Source organism: Abrus precatorius, unplaced genomic scaffold (genome assembly GCF_003935025.1).
Source record: "Abrus precatorius isolate BTA unplaced genomic scaffold, Abrus_2018 Scaffold7, whole genome shotgun sequence".
Classification (NCBI taxonomy): Eukaryota; Viridiplantae; Streptophyta; class Magnoliopsida; order Fabales; family Fabaceae; genus Abrus; species Abrus precatorius.
In genome coordinates, this window is record NW_020874417.1 from 27,585,104 (window position 1) to 27,603,892 (window position 18,789).

At 32.6% G+C, this 18,789-nt stretch overlaps 2 protein-coding genes across 5 annotated transcripts; one reads left to right on the forward strand and one right to left on the reverse strand.

Annotated features, from left to right (window-relative positions):
• The first annotated feature begins 913 nt into the window (after positions 1 to 913).
• On the forward strand, positions 914 to 10,949 carry LOC113871702. The gene is made up of 9 exons (XM_027508801.1): positions 914 to 988; positions 4,328 to 4,550; positions 4,879 to 5,105; positions 8,264 to 8,325; positions 8,575 to 8,784; positions 9,570 to 9,699; positions 10,013 to 10,356; positions 10,440 to 10,584; positions 10,678 to 10,949. The coding sequence occupies exons 1-9, from the start codon at positions 914 to 916 to the stop codon at positions 10,912 to 10,914; spliced, it is 1,653 nt and encodes a 550-aa protein (XP_027364602.1). The 3' UTR covers positions 10,915 to 10,949.
• Positions 10,584 to 18,058, reverse strand: LOC113871973 (CRM-domain containing factor CFM3A, chloroplastic/mitochondrial-like). Of its 4 annotated transcripts, XM_027509081.1 has the most exons (10): positions 16,948 to 17,990; positions 15,530 to 16,019; positions 15,326 to 15,456; positions 14,686 to 14,695; positions 14,345 to 14,604; positions 13,441 to 13,597; positions 12,853 to 13,145; positions 11,805 to 11,864; positions 11,614 to 11,703; positions 11,081 to 11,538 (listed from the first exon to the last, which is right to left on the reverse strand). In XM_027509081.1, exons 1-10 carry the CDS (start codon positions 17,833 to 17,835, stop codon positions 11,431 to 11,433), a joined length of 2,487 nt encoding a protein of 828 aa, XP_027364882.1. In that variant the 5' UTR covers positions 17,836 to 17,990; the 3' UTR covers positions 11,081 to 11,430. The 4 variants fall into 4 exon arrangements, with proteins under 4 accessions (XP_027364880.1, XP_027364881.1, XP_027364882.1 ...); XM_027509079.1 differs by having other exon boundaries at positions 10,584 to 11,538; positions 14,345 to 14,695; positions 16,948 to 18,058; XM_027509080.1 differs by lacking the exon at positions 11,805 to 11,864 and having other exon boundaries at positions 11,010 to 11,538; positions 14,345 to 14,695; positions 16,948 to 18,010.
• Between the last annotated feature and the right edge of the window lie 731 nt (positions 18,059 to 18,789).

Below are 18,789 nucleotides of genomic sequence, written 5' to 3' on the forward strand. Positions count from 1 at the left end.
GACGAGCATATCTCCACCAGTGTTCTGCCTCACCAACCAACATATATGTTGCAAAAGTAACCTTGCTTGCCTCAGGGCATTCCATAACAGCAAAAATCTTCTCAAGCTCCTCAATCCACAGTTGAGCACCATCTGGATCAAAACCTCCTGTGAACTGCGAGGGGTTATTCTTACGAAAGGCCTCCAATCCATGATACCCAACTGGTTCAGTCTGCCTTTCTAGAACTCCCACCATTCGTTCTAATAATTGGTTCAAGATAGCATTACCTCTTCCTCGTCCAGCCATAGTTTTCTGTACACGCATATAATCAATTAATATCTTATACGTGAAGTAAAACTGAACAAACTAGGAATTACTCCACGCCCTAAATCTCATATCACCACTTTCTTTCGAAAATAGTAACATAAGAGCACACAGCAAGCATGACAAGCCTTTCCCCAGGCCTATAGGAACAAACTGCTCTGATACCACTAAATGTGACACACTTACTACTTATTATGCCATCAATATAAATATAATATTAAAATAATTCAAGCAATAAGAAAGCCACATGTATGAGTTTACATTTGTTCACATTAATAGAAACTAAATACACCATCTGCATCAGTTATCCAAATACGTATATAGCAATCATCTGTCAAAATATACAGTCATCCAGTCATATAAACATATACACATAGCTGATTTACATACAAAATAAAGTGGGGTCACGATATCAGAGACAACAACAACAAAAATGACCTCACAAGCTTTTCCCCTAGACCCATGATTATCAAAAATACCATTTCCTCCAAAAGTTAACAGTACTCTAGGAGTAAATGGAAAAGTGAGTCTCATGGGTACCCTGATGGGGATGGGGTATGCCCGTGGGCCTATTCCATTTTTATCTAACAAAAAGGTAATAGTGCCAGTATGGGTGGACTGTTGTCGTTCCCAATCGTGCGCCCATCTTCTTTCAGGATCATATCTGACTGTGACGCTGAACTGGTATGGTGGTCAGGCCATTTGTGTCCTCACCTACTAAACATATTCACATACAACACACATATATGCTAAAAGGGTGAGACAAACCCGTGAAAATACTGAATGATAGTTCATTCCTCAAGTATTTTAGGTAATCAATTATTTATACTGAATTCAACAAACAATTATCATAGGAACATCATCACACATAAAATCAATTTCAAAAAGGAATATCAAAAAATTGTACACTAAGTATGGAAATAATTATAAATTCCTTCAAATAATTCATATATACATAGCAAAGAATAAAACACTCATTTCTCAACATTTTTCTACTATACCCGTGAAAATAGATATGTCCCCCCCTTACCTTGAAGTGTATATCGATTTTTTTCTCACCAATGACTTCTTTCCATCACTTCTCAAACCACGATCCTAACCAAATAATCACACATAATCATGATTAATGTTAAGAGGCATTAATCACCCAACCCACTACTAGTGAGTTGAAACTATCATTTTCTAATCTTCGCAAAAATGGCTTACGGGTCTTACAATTGTTTTCTATGATGTAAATGGAATACTATAAGCCTAAAGGTGATTAAAAATAATTATTTTCCCTTCATAACACTCTTGGGACAGCACCTCTAGACCAAGGGTTTTAAACCCCCAAATGTATTTTTAACAAAACAAAAAGCACCAAAATTATTTATTATAAAATATAGAAAGATTAAGCTAATTAAAACATAATTTAGAAACAAAATTTTTGGACAAAATCTCACCCTCATGCACTGTTCCAGCACCCAAAAGAGGAAGAAAATAAAAAAATTAATCGGTTAAAAGTGTTCAAAATGATGAAAATAGATGGAATATTAAAAAAATTTAATGAACTTACTTGGAAAATCAAAAGATTAAAGCCAAAGAAGTTTCAAAGCTTTTGGAAGGAGAAGAAGAGCACTTACAGCAGCCAAGAGTGAATTGGATGAATTGGATGAATTGATGAATTGATCTTATCTTAAATAGTAAAAATAATAATATAATATTAGAATTTTCACTAATTTTTTAATAATTAATTGAAATAATTAGATAAAAATCTCAAAATTTAAAAATAATCATGAAATATATTAAACATAATTATAAAATAATTTTTGACATTATTGATCCTTTAGTTGGTGTCCAAAATTTTTACACGCAATTTCTGCTTGAGCATATAACTAATTTACATAAAATTAACCAGAAAATCCAAAAATGCTCATTAATTACAAAAAAAAATTATTTTTATATTCCAAATAATATTTATAAATAAAATATAAATTTTTATAATTTTTATTATTATTATTGTTATTTTTTTAAAATAAAATGTTATTTTTAGCATTATACAACAATTTTAACCAATACAAATTGACACTTTTTGAAACTTAAAAATTTTTAAATTAAAAATTACCAAAAATTTTTTAAAAATATACCTAACAATTTTGTCTAAAGCATCTCATGCTAATTCTATCCCAATTTTTTCTAAAAAATCAAGTACTATATATTAACTTAGAACTATATTAATAAATTAATCGTTTAGCAAAAACGAGGATGTTACAGCCTAAGATCGTGTGTCAATCCACAAGGTTTTGTCTCCCTTGTGAGTATGTGTCTCCTTGAACAGTTTTTTATGTGTAGGTAGTCTCTTCAATGACTTTTCCTACTATTTCAATTAAATCACCATATCAAATATCAATTATAGATTAAATAAAATAAACTTCAAAAGAATGGGTAAAGGAGTGTTGCAACGATCAGGATGCTGAGCAACACTTTTCTTACCTCCATATCTGAATTAAATATAATATATGTTTAGAGACCAAATACACAATGTTATATCAACCTTTTATTTTACATTACACAAATTTCTAATGTAAATTTTGACAAAATCTCTCCCTATATATGAATATTTTCTTATATTTATTTACACTTAATACAACAAATTTCTAATGTAAATTTTGATAAAATCTCTTCTAATATATGAATATTTTCTTATATTTATTTAAACTTAATACAATAAATTTTTAATGTAAATTTTGGCAGAATCTCCCTTAATATATGAATATTTTATTATATTTGTTTATATTTAATATAACAAATTTTTAATGTAAATTTTGACAGAATTTTTCTTAATATATGTAAAAAAAAATTTGTTTGTATTATAGATAGATTTACAAATAAATTTTTCTACAAAATAAGAAATTAAATATTCATCTATAAAGCATGTTTCTAATAGTGATTAATTTTATAAAAAAAAATATCAGCAAACAGAGAACAGCTCCGATTGTAGAACTTTGTTCGATCACCACAAGACACTTGCTACCTGGACTGCTCCAGCTAATCAGCGTCGTCGAGGAAGAGGTCAACTTTGGACAAAGAAATCGATACTTGAAATTGATTTTTTTTTTACCAAATTTATATAATTTTAAAATTAATTATTAAAATATTATTATTTAAAATTTAATTATCATAATAAAGTAGCTTGTTGTGTTAGAAAAACGTGAAATAAAAGCAATAGATGTCATATATCATAAAAGAGTCATCGTATTATATATCACACTATAAGTGTGGAACCCCTTCGTAATACTTAAACAATCAGTAGGGTAGAATGTATCATGTGCCAAGTGGTGACTCGTAATATAATATAGTCAAGTGGTCATAATATATTATAATGGATCACCCACTATAATATTTTATAGTGTGTCATCTCTTTATAATGTTTACACATATCACTTCTTAAAAATCAAATTCGATAGATAAATAACAATCTTAACTAATTTCTATTGAGTGAAAATGTGAGATTTAATGAAGGAAATAGGAGGCTTGTATAGCCCATAAAACTAAGTAACTAGTAACAATCCTAACTAATCTCTAACAAAATGCTCAAATCACAATGTTGCGTCATGCGAATATATTATTGTATCACATGGACTTGGATAAATAACATGGCGTACTCGTGACAAAAAAAAGAATAAAAAACTATTTTAAAACACTATTATTTTCCAGGAAAAGTTGAAAGCATGCAGTCTCTATCATTCAAATAGCGTCACAGTATGGTTTGTTTTATTCTACGGCTTTTGTACGTCATTATTACTATCACTTGTTCAGATCAGAAAGGGTTCATTTCCCGCAGAAACACATCACTCCAGCTATATCACAGAGACCACAACTATTTAATAATAGCGAGGCGAGTAAGAAATAGCAAATTTGCGAGTCTAAAAATTCAACGTTATGGATCAAGGTGATTGAGCAAAGCCACACCTGACACCCCTTTCTCTTCATTTGCATTTCTTCATTTTGGTTCATATGTATACATAAGCATATAGTATATAGATATTACAACTCTATCACTTGTTTTCAGATAGTTTCGTTGGCAAACTTGTCAAGTTCGCTCCACATCTCGCCGTCCCCTTCGCGGGTTTCATTGGCTTAGTTACCGCCTCACGTTACCGGCGGCCAGCGTCCACGGTGGTGCGAGACCAGAGGGTCAATATTCCTTACATTAGGACAGAATCTGCCCGTGGTAGAAGGATCGAAATCTTCTCACACTATGTTGGTATGCTTTTTGGGCTTTTGACTTGCTATTTCAATCCCTTTTAAGCCTCTAATATAGCCCAAAGGTTATATCTAATAAGTTGATTAAAAACTTATATCTTATTTGAAAGTTTATATTCCAAATTTTTTATTGAATTAGAGTTTTTAATAAATTTAATTTTATAATTAATTGTTGAAATATATTACATCGCTAAAAAAGAGTCAAGATTATGTTATATAAATTGTTTGAAAAAATAAAAAATAAAATAAAACTTTTAATAAGTTAGATATTAATATCAACACAGTGCATGATGTTGGGTGATGTTTTAATCTGGAGGGTGTGTTTGCAGCAAGGCAGATAGGATTTGACGATGCTAGCGAGGTTCCATATCTCTGCAAATTGGCCCAAGACTATTTGAGAAAATCCGAAGGGTGCGATGAAAGCATCTATGAGTATCTCTCCAACGCCAATGAGGATACTGATTCTCTATATGTGAAATTGGTTGATGAGTTTGAGAGATGCATTCTCAATTATTTTGCATTTCACTGGAACCAAGCTTCATCTGTCATTAGTCAGGTAGATCATTATAACCACTCATCTGTTTTTTTTATTCCCCCCAGCCACCTTTTCTTCCTAACCAATTCATCTATTTGCTTACGTTTCATTTTAATTAGTTTTCTTAGTCATTTTTATTTTTCTATCAGTATAAAAGTTTAATATATAATATTAATAATTATGTTTTAATTATACTCTTTTTTACTTAAATTTTGATTATTTTACACACTTGTTATAAGAACGTTTGATAAATTGTTAAGAGAGGATGCGTGTTGACTTTCTCAAAATTATTATCTAGTTTTTCTTTTTAACCTTTATGCCCCGTTTATAATAAAAATAAGTAATTTATTAAAAAATTGAAATTAAAGATAAACCCAATATAGTTCCTGTCTTTACGTATTTTATAATCTCAAATGCTTGGAAGTTTGGATATTTCAACTAAATATTATGGATATATTAAAGAACTTATTAATTAATCGAAAATGACGTAGAAACTAAAATATAATTTTATTACTTCCTTCTTTTCTATCGTATGTTGTTTTGAATATTTTTAAGGTAGTAGTAATAGCTACAATTGATAAATGGCTTATTAATTGAAAGAGTATATTAGAAAATTAAGAAATAGATTTAATGTTCCTTTGTTTATTTAATAATCATTTAATGCAATGACTTGCAAATTAAAAAATATAAATAATATGTTTACTTGTATTAAAATTAATTTGTTATATTCCTAATTAATATGTCATCAATTTAAAGGAAGCTTATATAGTATTGATTCAAATAATGCATTGGAAGAAGGATTCTTATGTTTTTTTTTTTTTACATCTACTTTTTATCTTCTTCTTTTTTTTCCTTTCTTTCATATCATCACATTATGTAATTTTCTTTTTTTCTTATTAGATAATCTAAACATTTTTTACTATTTTCCTTTTCTTTGTATTATTCTTTTCTTTTGAGCTATTACATATAACAATGAGGTGTGAATGATAATTATTCTTTAAAAGTGGACAGGGTACCATGCAGGAGTGGACCTGTTCCCTATATTACTATATATAATGTGCCAAAAGAAAAAAAAAAAAACTCATAATGTGAGAAGTTGAAAAAAGCTCAACCAAAGTAAAACATATAAAATGTGTATTACAGTATTGTCAAAAAATAGTATTGTATAGCTTTGAGTTAATATCGGTATAAAAATTAACTTTCATAAAAGTTGTGTATTGAGATTAACATTGACGATGACTTTAAAAATTTGATTACAGAATTCCTACATTATAAGATTAGTAGTTTCTTATTAAAGTATCTTGAGTTATAGTTAGGTATTAATCCGAGTAAGCCTAGTGTATGGAGGGTGTGTTAGAAGCTCTTAAAAAGAGGTTGGCGTTATAGAAGCATAGGTATTTATCGATTAGAAGCAAGGTGACTTTGATTAATATTGTTCTTAATTCTATGTCATTATACTCGTTATTCTTTTTTAAGGCGCCGAAGTCGATGATAAAAGAGATTGTCACTATTCAATGAAATTTTTTATGGAAAGGTGTTAAGGATAGATCTAAAATCTCTTGGTGAAATGGGAAACGATTTGTAGACTACGAAAGAATAGTGGCTTGAGCATTATGAATGTGCAGTGGTTTAATTGGGCATTTTTTGGTAAATAGTTGTGGTGATATGTTAATTGTTCTAGTTCATTGTAGGTGCAAGTATTGAAAGTTAGGTAAAATTAGCTTCTTATATTTAGCGTCCATCAGTCAACAACAGATATTCTTTGTGGTGACGTGATTTGCTAGAGGTTATTCATCAAGAAAATTCATGGCTGGATGAGAAGTTGGATAGAAGTGTGGGTGCAGGTTTACACACTCTTTTTTGGAGAAATAAATGGATAGGCAGGGTACGATTGTGTGAGGCATTTTTACGATTGTTTGCGATGACGAGAAATGTTGAACCTTATGTATTGGAGAATGGTTTTCATAATGACACTAGGTGGGTTTGGGATGTTAGTAGGCGAAGAAGACTCTTTCAACATAAGACCTCAAGCATTAATCTTATGTTGGAACTTGTGGATGAAGTTTCTATTAAGGTACAATAACAAGATAAATGGGTATAGAGGGCAGATTCTTTAGGTTGTTATTCAGTACAATTTGCATATTCATAGCTATTTGAACTTTTTGGTGGTCCTAATATTGTAGATCAGTGTACAGCGGATGGCTTGCAAAGGCTATGGAGAGGGAATGTCTTGCTTAAGTTTCTAGTATTTTCTTGACAATTGTTGTTGAATGCACTTTTTTATAAATGATTGTTGATTGATCGTGGTGTTCAAATTGATGATATAACTTGTTGTTTTTGTCATAGTCTAGAGGAACTTCTAACTCATTTATTTTTAACGTGTCTAGTTTCATCTCAAATCTGGTACTTTACTGCGCGTGAGCTTGGATTTTCACTGGTTTTACTTTCAAATTTATCGACTCACTTGCTTTCTTAGGTTGGTTTTGGTTGTAGTAAAAGAGAAGAAATATGTTTATTAATTATTTAGATAAGTATAGTATAGTTTTTGTAATTACATAGAAATCGAATTGTATTTTGAATAAAAGAGAAATAATAGATTTTATTATTCTGAAGTCTTAGAAATAATTATCAATTATTAGTTAAAGGAAAAATTATTTTGTTAGCTGATTAGTATTTAAACCTATAAAATTATATCTATTACTTTTTATTTTATCGAAGAAGTATTACGGTAATATCGATTTTGAGTTTTTCACGAAAAATTTATATATGGGCCCGCCACAATCAATGTGTGTCAAATTTTCATACGAGGCAAGGTTGAAAATTTCCATACTACAATTACTCCTACAAGGCTATGCTGTGAAAACTGAAATATCGACTCGTCCGAAAATTTATGTTAGTGTCACTTTTTTTTATGACAAAAAAATAAAATAAATACTGTAATTTGAAAAAAAATATATAATTTTTGATAATTTATAATTTTTCATTGTTTTTTTTAATCTTAAATTCTAAATCTTAAATCTCCGTGCTTACACTAAAAATTTTTATTAGTAATTTTTCAACTTTATATTTTTATTTTTTTCAAAAATACCGTATTTTAGTATATATTATTTCTAAATATCATATATATATATATAACTATACTTAAAATGTTACAATTTTTGTTATTGGCTGAATTATAGGTTTTGAATATTGAGTCTCAGCAGAGAACAAGGCTGAAAGAAATTATGTTGGCAGCTACAAGGTAAGCTTGTATTTTTCTTTCCAATTTTTTTTATCATTTAATCAAATAATTTAAAGAGTTTAATTTAAATAAATTTTTTTCCTTAAAATTTAAATGACACACCATTATTATAGAGTTAAGACTTTTCATAGTTATAACATTTATTTCTTGTAAGTAGGTGAGAATGGCACTTTTGTAATTGTACATGTGTTTTAAATATTGACTATTAAAACCAAATTCGTTGAAGCCAATATGGTGCTGTGTGTATAGGAAAGAGAGATTTGGGACAGTAACCAAGAATCTAAAGATGACAAGGATGTTTTCTACATTGGTGGAAGAGATTAAAGCAATAAAAGGTGACTCACAATCTAAAGACGTCATGGTCCCCATGGCCCACTGTGAGAGGAACCCAGTGCTGCTGCTTATGGGGGGTGGCATGGGAGCTGGAAAGAGCACTGTTCTTAAAGACATTCTTAACGAGTAATAACCGACACAATTCTACTCTTGCACTATTATCATTCTTCAATTCTAATACTCTTACAAAACTTGCCCTGGTGCAAATAATATGTGTACCCATTACCCAAAGTTAGAATAGTGACTAAATAATATGGGTACACAAATTTCAAAAAATATTACTAATTATTATACAATGAATGTGTAATTTAGTCTCCACAAGTGAACTCGTGTTGCTGTAGTGTTTGTAAGTTTTTGTTTGTATAAATTAATCTTTTCATAGATGAAAATGTTTATAAGTTAACACTTGGTTGGATAACCTTTTTAACAGGTTGATATTCTCAAGGAACAATGAAGCTACACAAGTTACCTGCTTTTTACTAAATAATATATTAACTCAATTATTATTACATTCACAATTCTATGTAATTATACAAATAAATTATTTCATCTAAACCAATGCTATAGTTGCCTTAAATATTACCGGTCCATGCCTTGGATAAATAAGTGTGATAATGATATTGAGGATCGATCCTCCACCAGTTCACCGACACCATGTAGATTAAGCAGTTTTTTTGTTAAATATTTTTACACATATAGTGCTGATGTGTTTATAGAATAGGGTCCGCTAGCCATATGGGATATGTGACAATGACAGTAACGTAAATAGGATCCATTGCAAAGGTACGAATCTCTTAAATCGGATTAAGTGCAAGGCTTATTTATGTATGAAAGGAACTCTACATTCTTTGTTTCTAACATAGTTTGCAGATTTAAGTAGATTATTTATATCTAGCGAATTTCTTTGGCAGACCATTTTGGTTAGAAGCAGTTACAAACGCTGTGGTTGTTGAAGCAGATGCTTTTAAGGAGAGTGACGTCATATATAGAGCCCTTAGCTCCAGGGGTCACCACGATGACATGCTCCAAACTGCTGAATTGGTATGCTTTTATATGAAACAACTCCTAATGTGTTTGTTTTCACATTTAAATGCATATGAATCTAGGTACACTTCAATGCTACCAGTTGTAATTTCTGTCTATAAGATTTATGTTTACATATTGTCTAACATGTTTCCAACACACACTTCATGTTATTAACATCACTTTTACTCTAAACTTGCCACTGTAGTATGTACAGCATGTGCCAAATAAATTGCACTTCACGTGAAGTTCCATATTAAATGAATGACATATTAGACCCTTAAGCCATTTTCAACTAATGGTTGCATTAAATTCATCAAAATCTGAACAGGTGCATCAATCTTCCACTGATGCTGCATCATCTCTGCTAGTGACAGCTCTAAATGAAGGTCGAGACGTGATCATGGACGGTACCTTATCATGGGAACCTTTTGTGGAGCAGACAATTGCTATGGCAAGAAATGTTCACAAGCATAGGTACCGAATGGGGGTAGGGTATAAAGTAACCGACGATGGGACAGTTATTGAAGATTACTGGGAGCAAGTAATAGAGCCAGAAAAAGGACATCAATCAGAGAAAAATGGTAAGGGAGAACCACAAACTCGAAAGCCTTACAGAATTGAGCTAGTTGGTGTGGTTTGTGATGGCTATCTTGCAGTCGTTAGGGGCATTAGGTATATATTCTTGTGAATTAAGCTACTTTGATAATGGGTTTTGTGTAAATGACAGTTAATATTTCCATTTGGAATTTTGACAGGAGAGCTATTATGACAGGGAGGGCAGTGAGGGTGAGTTCACAATTGAAATCTCACAAAAGATTTGCTGATGCATTTCCAAGATATTGCAAACTTGTTGATAATGCCAGGCTCTATTGCACAAATGCTGTTGGTCATCCAAAGAAGGTAAATATGAACAATTTTGCATATCTTGTGATAAAATGTTTGATTTTACACTTTACAATGTCAACAAGGTAACTTGCATGTTATGCAATACAGCTCATAGGGAGGAAGGATTGTTATCACGATCTACTGGTGGATCCGGAAGATATCGAATGCTTGGAAACGATAGGCAGTTTGAATGCTGAAGCTGATTCCATATTCGAACTTCACAAGGAACCTAGCCCTATAATGCAACCTGGTTCTGTTTGGACTGAAATTGTTCAATCACCTTCAAGATCAAGGGATCAGGAAGAATTGAGGGAATCCATTAAGAAAATAGAGAAAATCCATTAGAAAAATGTAACCAATATTGTTGCGCAATTATTGCAGCCAAACCTAAAAGTTTGCATATCTTGTGAACCATTACAAAAATGTAACCAACATTAGAAAATGTGAAATATTCCTTGCAATTTATAAGCTCCACAGAACAAGTTCTTTAAATCAGTATATATTTCCTCTATAAGATAATATTGCTCTTATCCATCCACAATATATTAACAAAACCATTTGAATTTCAGAGAATTGAATTATTCAGTTCCAGAGAATTTCAAACGAACAAATGGATATACATGCATCTTACAGAAACTGTAACACTAAGCTAGTTAGATTCAGGATAGCGTCTAATGGCATGACCCATGACAATAGCATTGAATTGAACATGCTTCTCGGTGGTTTAATCGGAAGGAGCTGTTATATAGTCTTCCTCAATCAGCCGGTGGTCCAATTGGTTGAGTGCCATCATTGATTCACATAGGCATTAGGAATCCTAATCAAATGAACCTTGACCTTCAACTTCGAGAGCGAAATTCCTCAGACTGGAGAATACATATTATCACTTTCAACTTCGCTTTCAATTTCACTTTCATTTTCGCTATTATAGGTCTCAAGATATGCCTCGTCTCCTTCCTCATCCTCCACCTACATATAAATAAGGTATTAACACAAATATGAAATGAAAGATACTGTCGCACAGAGAGAGAACGAGAGAGCAACCTCAGAGTTCTCATCATCAGAGGGATAGGCAGAATCTAATTTGTCATACAACGCTTCATCGCCCTGGTTCTGTACGTTCTCCATTTGTTCCTATGAAAAATGATCCAAGCCAGGAAATGAGGTTTCTGTAAAAGATACGACTTGGCTTGCAAGAAGAGATACCAAAAATGCAAAGCTAAGTAAGGACATACTATTTCGAATCTCAACTTCTCCACTTTATTTTGCAAAGCAGAAATATGATTCAAGAGGGCCTGTTAGGTAACAAGAGAGTTTGCGCATTAATTATAAACATGAAATAAACCACAAGCATGTATATACAGGTCTGCATAGGAGAGAAGGAAAAATAGAAGAATTAGAGTTAAACCTTATTTTATTTTGGTCCTTAATTTGTACTACAATTTATTTTTAAAAACTAAACTGTTTTTAAAAAGTAAATCAAACATGCTCTAAGTTTTTATCCCTCAGATAAGATATATTTATCACCACAATCCTTAAAACTTGAAATCTCCCAATTTTTCATCCCTCCATCTATTTAAATTAAATGCTGTTATCTCAGCTTTTTTATTATGTTAAAGATAAACAAGGCATGTCCAGTACAGTCAACTAAGTTAAAGATAAATGAAGTAATGTGGTTAACAAAATCAATGGTTAGAAATACATGTAGCACAAGATATGAAGCAAGCTGAATGGCTATTGACTATTTTTGCTTCCTCCAAAATCAATTTTCAACTCTGGACAAACAGCTTGGTGTTGTTTGTCAAATTTAATATCACAACAAGTGAACATAATTGTCTATTTTAGAGTATTCATATAGCTTTTCAAGACTCGTTTTGGCCAAATGACATCATTTTGACCTAATTGGTTAAGGTAGACATGCCATGTCATTTTTTAATGTGGCAATTAAGGGGTGAAAAAAATTGGGGATTTTAAGCTCAAGGAACTAAATTGATAAAATATATTTCTAAGATACTAAATTTACAGAAAATGTATCCTTCAGGGACCACAAAAAATTATAAGCTGCTTTTATTTGAAGGGAAAGGAAAAATTCTTTCAGGGGTTTTCAGATGAAGAAAGTAGTACAAACTATGTACTTAAATCGATAAATGGGCCATAATCCAGTGGTTCTGTGGGCTGACATTAAGTCCAAACATTGTGACTTCAGAGGTACAGTAAATACAGAACCATTGCAAATGTTTATCTCCAGATCTATATTCTAAAAATAAGAGTTTGTATACATACCTCATGTCGTTGGAGCTCAATTGAACGTGCCAAAGCCTTTCTCTTTGACAAAAGATTTTTTGGTCTCAACATTGAAGGACGGTGGTAATCCTTACCTCGATAAACAATTATAGAATATCCTTTTGAAACTTTGTCAACTGAAACCAAAACACCACCACTCTCAGCTTCAAGTGCAAGAGCAATTTTTTTCACATGTTCAAAGGTTTTAGCCTTCACAATAATCTTGACCAGTTCCCGGTACTTCCAGTGCAAGTGCATGTTCTCAATAGTACCATCAAAAACTCCACGTCTACCTGAATTCACAAATTATTAGATTTGTATAAGCAACAAACAATGAAGGTCTGAGCATCAGAGAGAAATTATTCAGAAAGACAGGGCAGTGGTGATAAAGCTGATTTAAAAGTTGCTTTAGATTTGCAGAATGGATTTTCAACTTTTACAGATGCAATATTCAGCTATATCATTACCATGAATTAGATCTATAAGATAAACTATCTATCTGATCTCTTCCATGCAACTCTTAGTGATGAAGTAACGAAAGTAGTCCTAAAATAGAGAAAGAACAAATTTGTCTAGATAGAGCTCTACCAAGAAGTAAGAAAGCTTTCATCCGCAATCCTAATTTGCGAAACATAAATCTCTCTTCATCAGTTATACTTTCAGGATCTGCTTTGTGTTCTGATGGCTTCAAAGACTCCTCCACCTTCATTAGGGCCTTTTCAGCTCTCATTAACTTTCTTTCAGCCTGGTAAGTAAAAATTCAGGCATTACAATCATGCAAATTTTAAGTTGGAAAATAATCCTAGAGCGAAGCAGAAAGAGAGAATAGAGACTATCAAAACCTCCAGGTAAACTGACATGGTGTACATGATATTTAAAAGTACTGATTGTCTAGGGTTTTTATGAGAGTCTAATTAAACACATTTAATCCTTGTAAGCTAAAGCTTCATTCATTGCCTTGATCCTTACTTCATTCTCCTTCACCTCATTATATATGGCACAGTCCATTTATCATATTACTAGCTGAAATCATGTAAGCAGAAAGGGAAGGCTAACTTGAAGGTATGTAAAGTTGTTCCTTTGGCTAGTAATTTTGGGAAGGGGAGAATTAATCATTATCCATTGAAGTTACATATGTTAATCAACAGAATTGACTTAAATGACATACACCAATACAGGGGAAAGTGTGGCCTGCCTGATGAAATTAGGTTTCGAAATAACAGGCATAAGTAACATAGCATTGCATACTTCTGCAACCTCCTACACTAATATTATCCCTATTACTACTGCTACCATCATTTCCAACAACATTGATAATTATTTTATAAAATAACAAGACTTCACTAACAATTTTCTATTTCCTTTTTGACTAAAAATCAGCAAATAGAAAAATCAGCAGCATTGTCATCATGACAGATGATGAGAGAACAAACACAAGCCATTGGCAAGACAATAAGAGACTTCCTTGATTTGAGCAACTTAAAGAACTTACAAGGGAAAGCTTTCGTTCTAACTTTTTAACAAGGTTGGCATGCCGTAGTTGTTCTACTTCTCTCATTACTCTTTGCTTGTGACGCTCATCCAATGTTTTTCCCCATTTTGCATCTGCATCCAAAGTTTCACCAAGAGTCCCAGCCTCTGCTGACAACCCTGATGTATTACTAGTCGGTATGAGCAATGATGCTGCTCTCAATCTTGCTTGCTCCTCCTCATCTTGCATTGCTTTTGCCACTCTTTCCCTCTCCAGCAAGGCTTGAGTAACATCTGCAGATAAAAAATTCTTTCCTCGAAAAAACACCAAGAAGTCTTTATTTCTGGAGAGTAGTATACCACCTGTCAATTTCTGCAGCCAGCAATAAAAATATTTATTTATCAACAAATCACCATCTATAAGTGTACTACAAATGCACATGATAAACTACCTGTTTTTCAATTTTAGTAACTGCTTATAACTTGATACTGATATTTGACGAACATCAAATTAATAACAAAACCATCTTGGTGACAGACTTTTATGCATAGTAGGAACATTATTTTCTCATAATAGTTTACAGCCATATTAAACCACTATGAATCTAATTTCCTATTACTTTATATATCACAGATATTGGTGGATCATTCAAGACATTTGAAAGTAGCAAAACATGTGATAATAAAGGAATTAAGGCTTCCTAAACAGAATTTTAATAAAATATAAACAGAAAAAAGAGACAGCAAGACCATTGGTGGGTCAGTGGTAACATTGTCATGAAAGAAGTTAGAAGAGATGAAGTTTAGTGGGTTCATGTGAATTAAGTCAATATGAAATGCCAATCTTAACAGATGCCAACATATTCAAACATAAAGGAAAGGTTAAGCATTAGGAACTGTCATAATGACTTTGGAAGAATGAAAAAGTGCTTAAGAAAACAAGGCTACAAAAACAAAGTCAACAAATTCAATTAGTGGAACTGGATAAAGCGTGATTAATCACCTTGATCTCTTCTGCCATTCTCTCACTGGTAGTTAGCTGCACACCACGTTTGAGAGCAACCTTTGCAATAGAACTTTTTTCCCACAATTTAATCATGGCTACGGCTAGACCTTGAAGCTGTCTGTTTCTACCTGTATATCATGATTAATATACAATCAAAATAAAATTTAAAACTTCACACGCATAAGGGAAACAATGACAAACCTAGCGCAAAATGTGGAGGAAGGGTCCTTGCAATCCTTCGTAGAGCAGTTGCCTCCCTTAAACCAAGGGTTGATCTCACGCCAAATGGAAGAACTCTGAAGGGAGGTTGGTAACCAGGAACAGTTGCAGGAAGCATATCTGCATCGACAGGCAATGGATCACATCCAGGCCAATCCGTGTATCTAGGGCCTAGACCATCCAATAACTGGTCTACTTCATGTTCATAATTGACTTTGGGCAGATAATCTCTTTCTTTCTGGTCATTTGTAGATTCCAATCTTTCCAACTGTGCATTTGTCCCAGCATTAGAAGCAGCGTCAGAAGGATTCCCCACAGACTTATAAGAAGGTGTTGGTAAAAGCTTAGAGGAATTCTCGCTCTTCCTATATGTCTTTTTATTCTGTTGTATGGACAGATCCTCGTAACTCACACCCCTGTATAAGGAAACAGAGTTGCCAGACCTCCAAATCACCAAACCGCCAGTTTTTCTCTGAATGTGGTTTAAGAATAAACACGAATAAAGCAAAGGTTATTCATAATCAAAGGAGGGATATAAAGAAAAATTGGAAAACTCGAAATGGAATCTACGCACAGTAATACATGGCAGGCAGCATTGGCAATACACAAATTCTAATCTAGAGCATTCAAATCAATCCCCACAAATTATCTGGACTCTTTGACAAATGTTGTGGTTAACAGAGTAAGAAAAATATTTTCAAATCCACAAGCAAATTCAAGAGAGTGCTCCAGATGATAAGTCAATTACTTATCACTACTAAATTATAAATACAGGCATATGAACATCAGAGCAGGTCCTGGGGAAAGCGTAAAGAAAACCTGTTTGATATTAACATAACATTCATAGTCAAGTTGCCCGGCTCGAATCCCAGGAAAGGGAGAGTGTTGGACAAGTCTAAACTGACATAGAAATCCAGGATCAAATCCAATAGAAATTTGTATATAGTGATCTTATCAACAATTCACTGCCTATTCTGTCAAGCCTATTTCCCCACATTGATTTGACACGTCTTAAAAAGTCCCCTTGGAGCTGTATATGACAATACTGAAAACAGAAAAAAAATAAAGGAAAGCTGGTAAGGGGAAGTTCTTTGAAATGCAATTCAGGGTGCTATTCTGTTGTCCAATGATGCAACAGTTTTTTTCCACATATGTAAGACACTCGTTGGTCTATCTACTTTCAAAAAGTTCACGAAGCTCTTAGGTTGCATAAAGCATTAAATTTACGAGTCCTCTTTCATTTATGCAAGACATGTTCATACATATATACTTCACAAAGATTTTATCATCCTAGAATAAGCATTTGCATTTGCTTCTCGATCCCATCATGCATCCCCTAATATTTGTAATAAAAACAAGACATTTTAAACACACGAGAATCAAAAGGTAAATTATCAAACCTCCAGAATCTCGTGCATCCTCTTCATGTTAAGGGCAGCTTCACCCTCGAACTTTAACCTCACAATCTCTTGTGTCTTCCACCTCTCATGAATCTTGTCCACAACAGATTGAGAAACACCACTGCTCCCAATTCTTGTCTTATGCTTCTTCTGAAAAGTCAACTTGAGCAACCTCTTCAACTCTGACTCAGGAAGAGTGAGTTCTGCCAGAGAGGTCTTGCTTTTTCTCCTTGCAGATTTCCTCTCTTCTAACTCTTCAACCACTGGCTTTTCCCATGGAAACCTCACCTCTCCATCACTTCCAAAGCTTCCAACTCCCAATGGAGATTTTGGAGAAAACCCACCTCGTGTATTAGGCAACATTCCTTCCTCCACATAGAATATATCCTCCACTGACCCTTTTTCTATTACTCTCCCCTTTGTTCCACCCTGCTTCTCCTCAACCCCATCATCAACATACCCAAATTTCTTCAATTTTTCCACAATCCTATCCATGGTACTAACCCTACTGTTACCATCATCACCGTCACTATCCTCATCAGAGCCCACAAAACCAAATTTTGATGCACGCTCATTTCCAGAACCTTGATAATTCAAAACAGCACGAGGCGGTTTTGGACGGCTGTGTTTGTTTGATGGGTCATTCCAGCGTTTCAACCAGCTCTCACTGCAGAAACTGTTGGCGGAAAAGAAGGGTTTTTTTACGGCAAAAAAAGTGGAATTGGTAAAGAGGGCTTTGGGAGGGAGCGAATGGCAGAAGAGCAAGTTGCGTGTGGAACAGAATGTGGGGTAATCGCCAGAGGTTAAGAAGCGGACAGAGTGGAAGTTGGGAGAAGTGTGAAATGAATCGAAGAATGGGTGAAGCTGACGAGTGGGTACAAGAGCCATCACATTGACATGAATGAATGAATGAAGAGATGAACTTTGTTGATGGTGTTGTTGTTGCTGTTGATGATGATGATGATGATGTTGGGTGTAGCGGATGGAGCTTCTGGTTCAGCTTCTTACCCTGCGCTGGAGAAACAAATATCAATGCTGATTTTTCCTACCGCCAAAAAAGTTGTGGATAGGGAAACTCACAGGTGCCTCTGCTGCTGCCACTCTACATCTCACTTTTCTCCTTTTTTTTTTTTTTCTTATATTTGAATCTTTAAATATTAATATTATAAATAATGTTTTTATATTTATGTATAAATATTTTAAATGTAAAAAATAATTTTTAATATTTTAACATTACAAAATTATGTAAAAAAATAATTATTTACATTTGGAGAAAATATAGAATATTTATTCTCTATTGTATTAAATTTTTTACTATTACATTTATCTCATTTTACTTTAACTTAAATATGTCTTTAATTTTTATAATTTAAAAAAATTGTTTTATTTTCTTTAATTTAATTTTTTATTTTTTATTTTTTTACAAATTATTATTTTTAATCTATTGATATAGTTCAACTGAAAATTTATATTTAGCAATATTTGAGTAGATCAAATAACAATAGGAATTAAAAATAAAAAATCGTGAAAAAATAAAAGTAAAAAAATTGTTTTTTGAAAAACTAAAACTAAGAGTGATTTTTCACAAAAGTACGGTAACTAAAAGCATATTAAAATTTTTCTTTCTTTTTTCTCTTACAAGAAAATCATATGAAGCATGCAAAACTACGAGAGAGAACAACAAAAAAGAATTACGCAACTCCAGCATATGCAAAGCTAAGTTTATTCAATTTTATATAATTAACATACAGATGAAGTGAGGCCATTATTTATTTTCTGCCCATTCATTTATAAGGGGCAAATCAAGTGGCGACATGGCACAAGGCTTTCATCTTGACATAA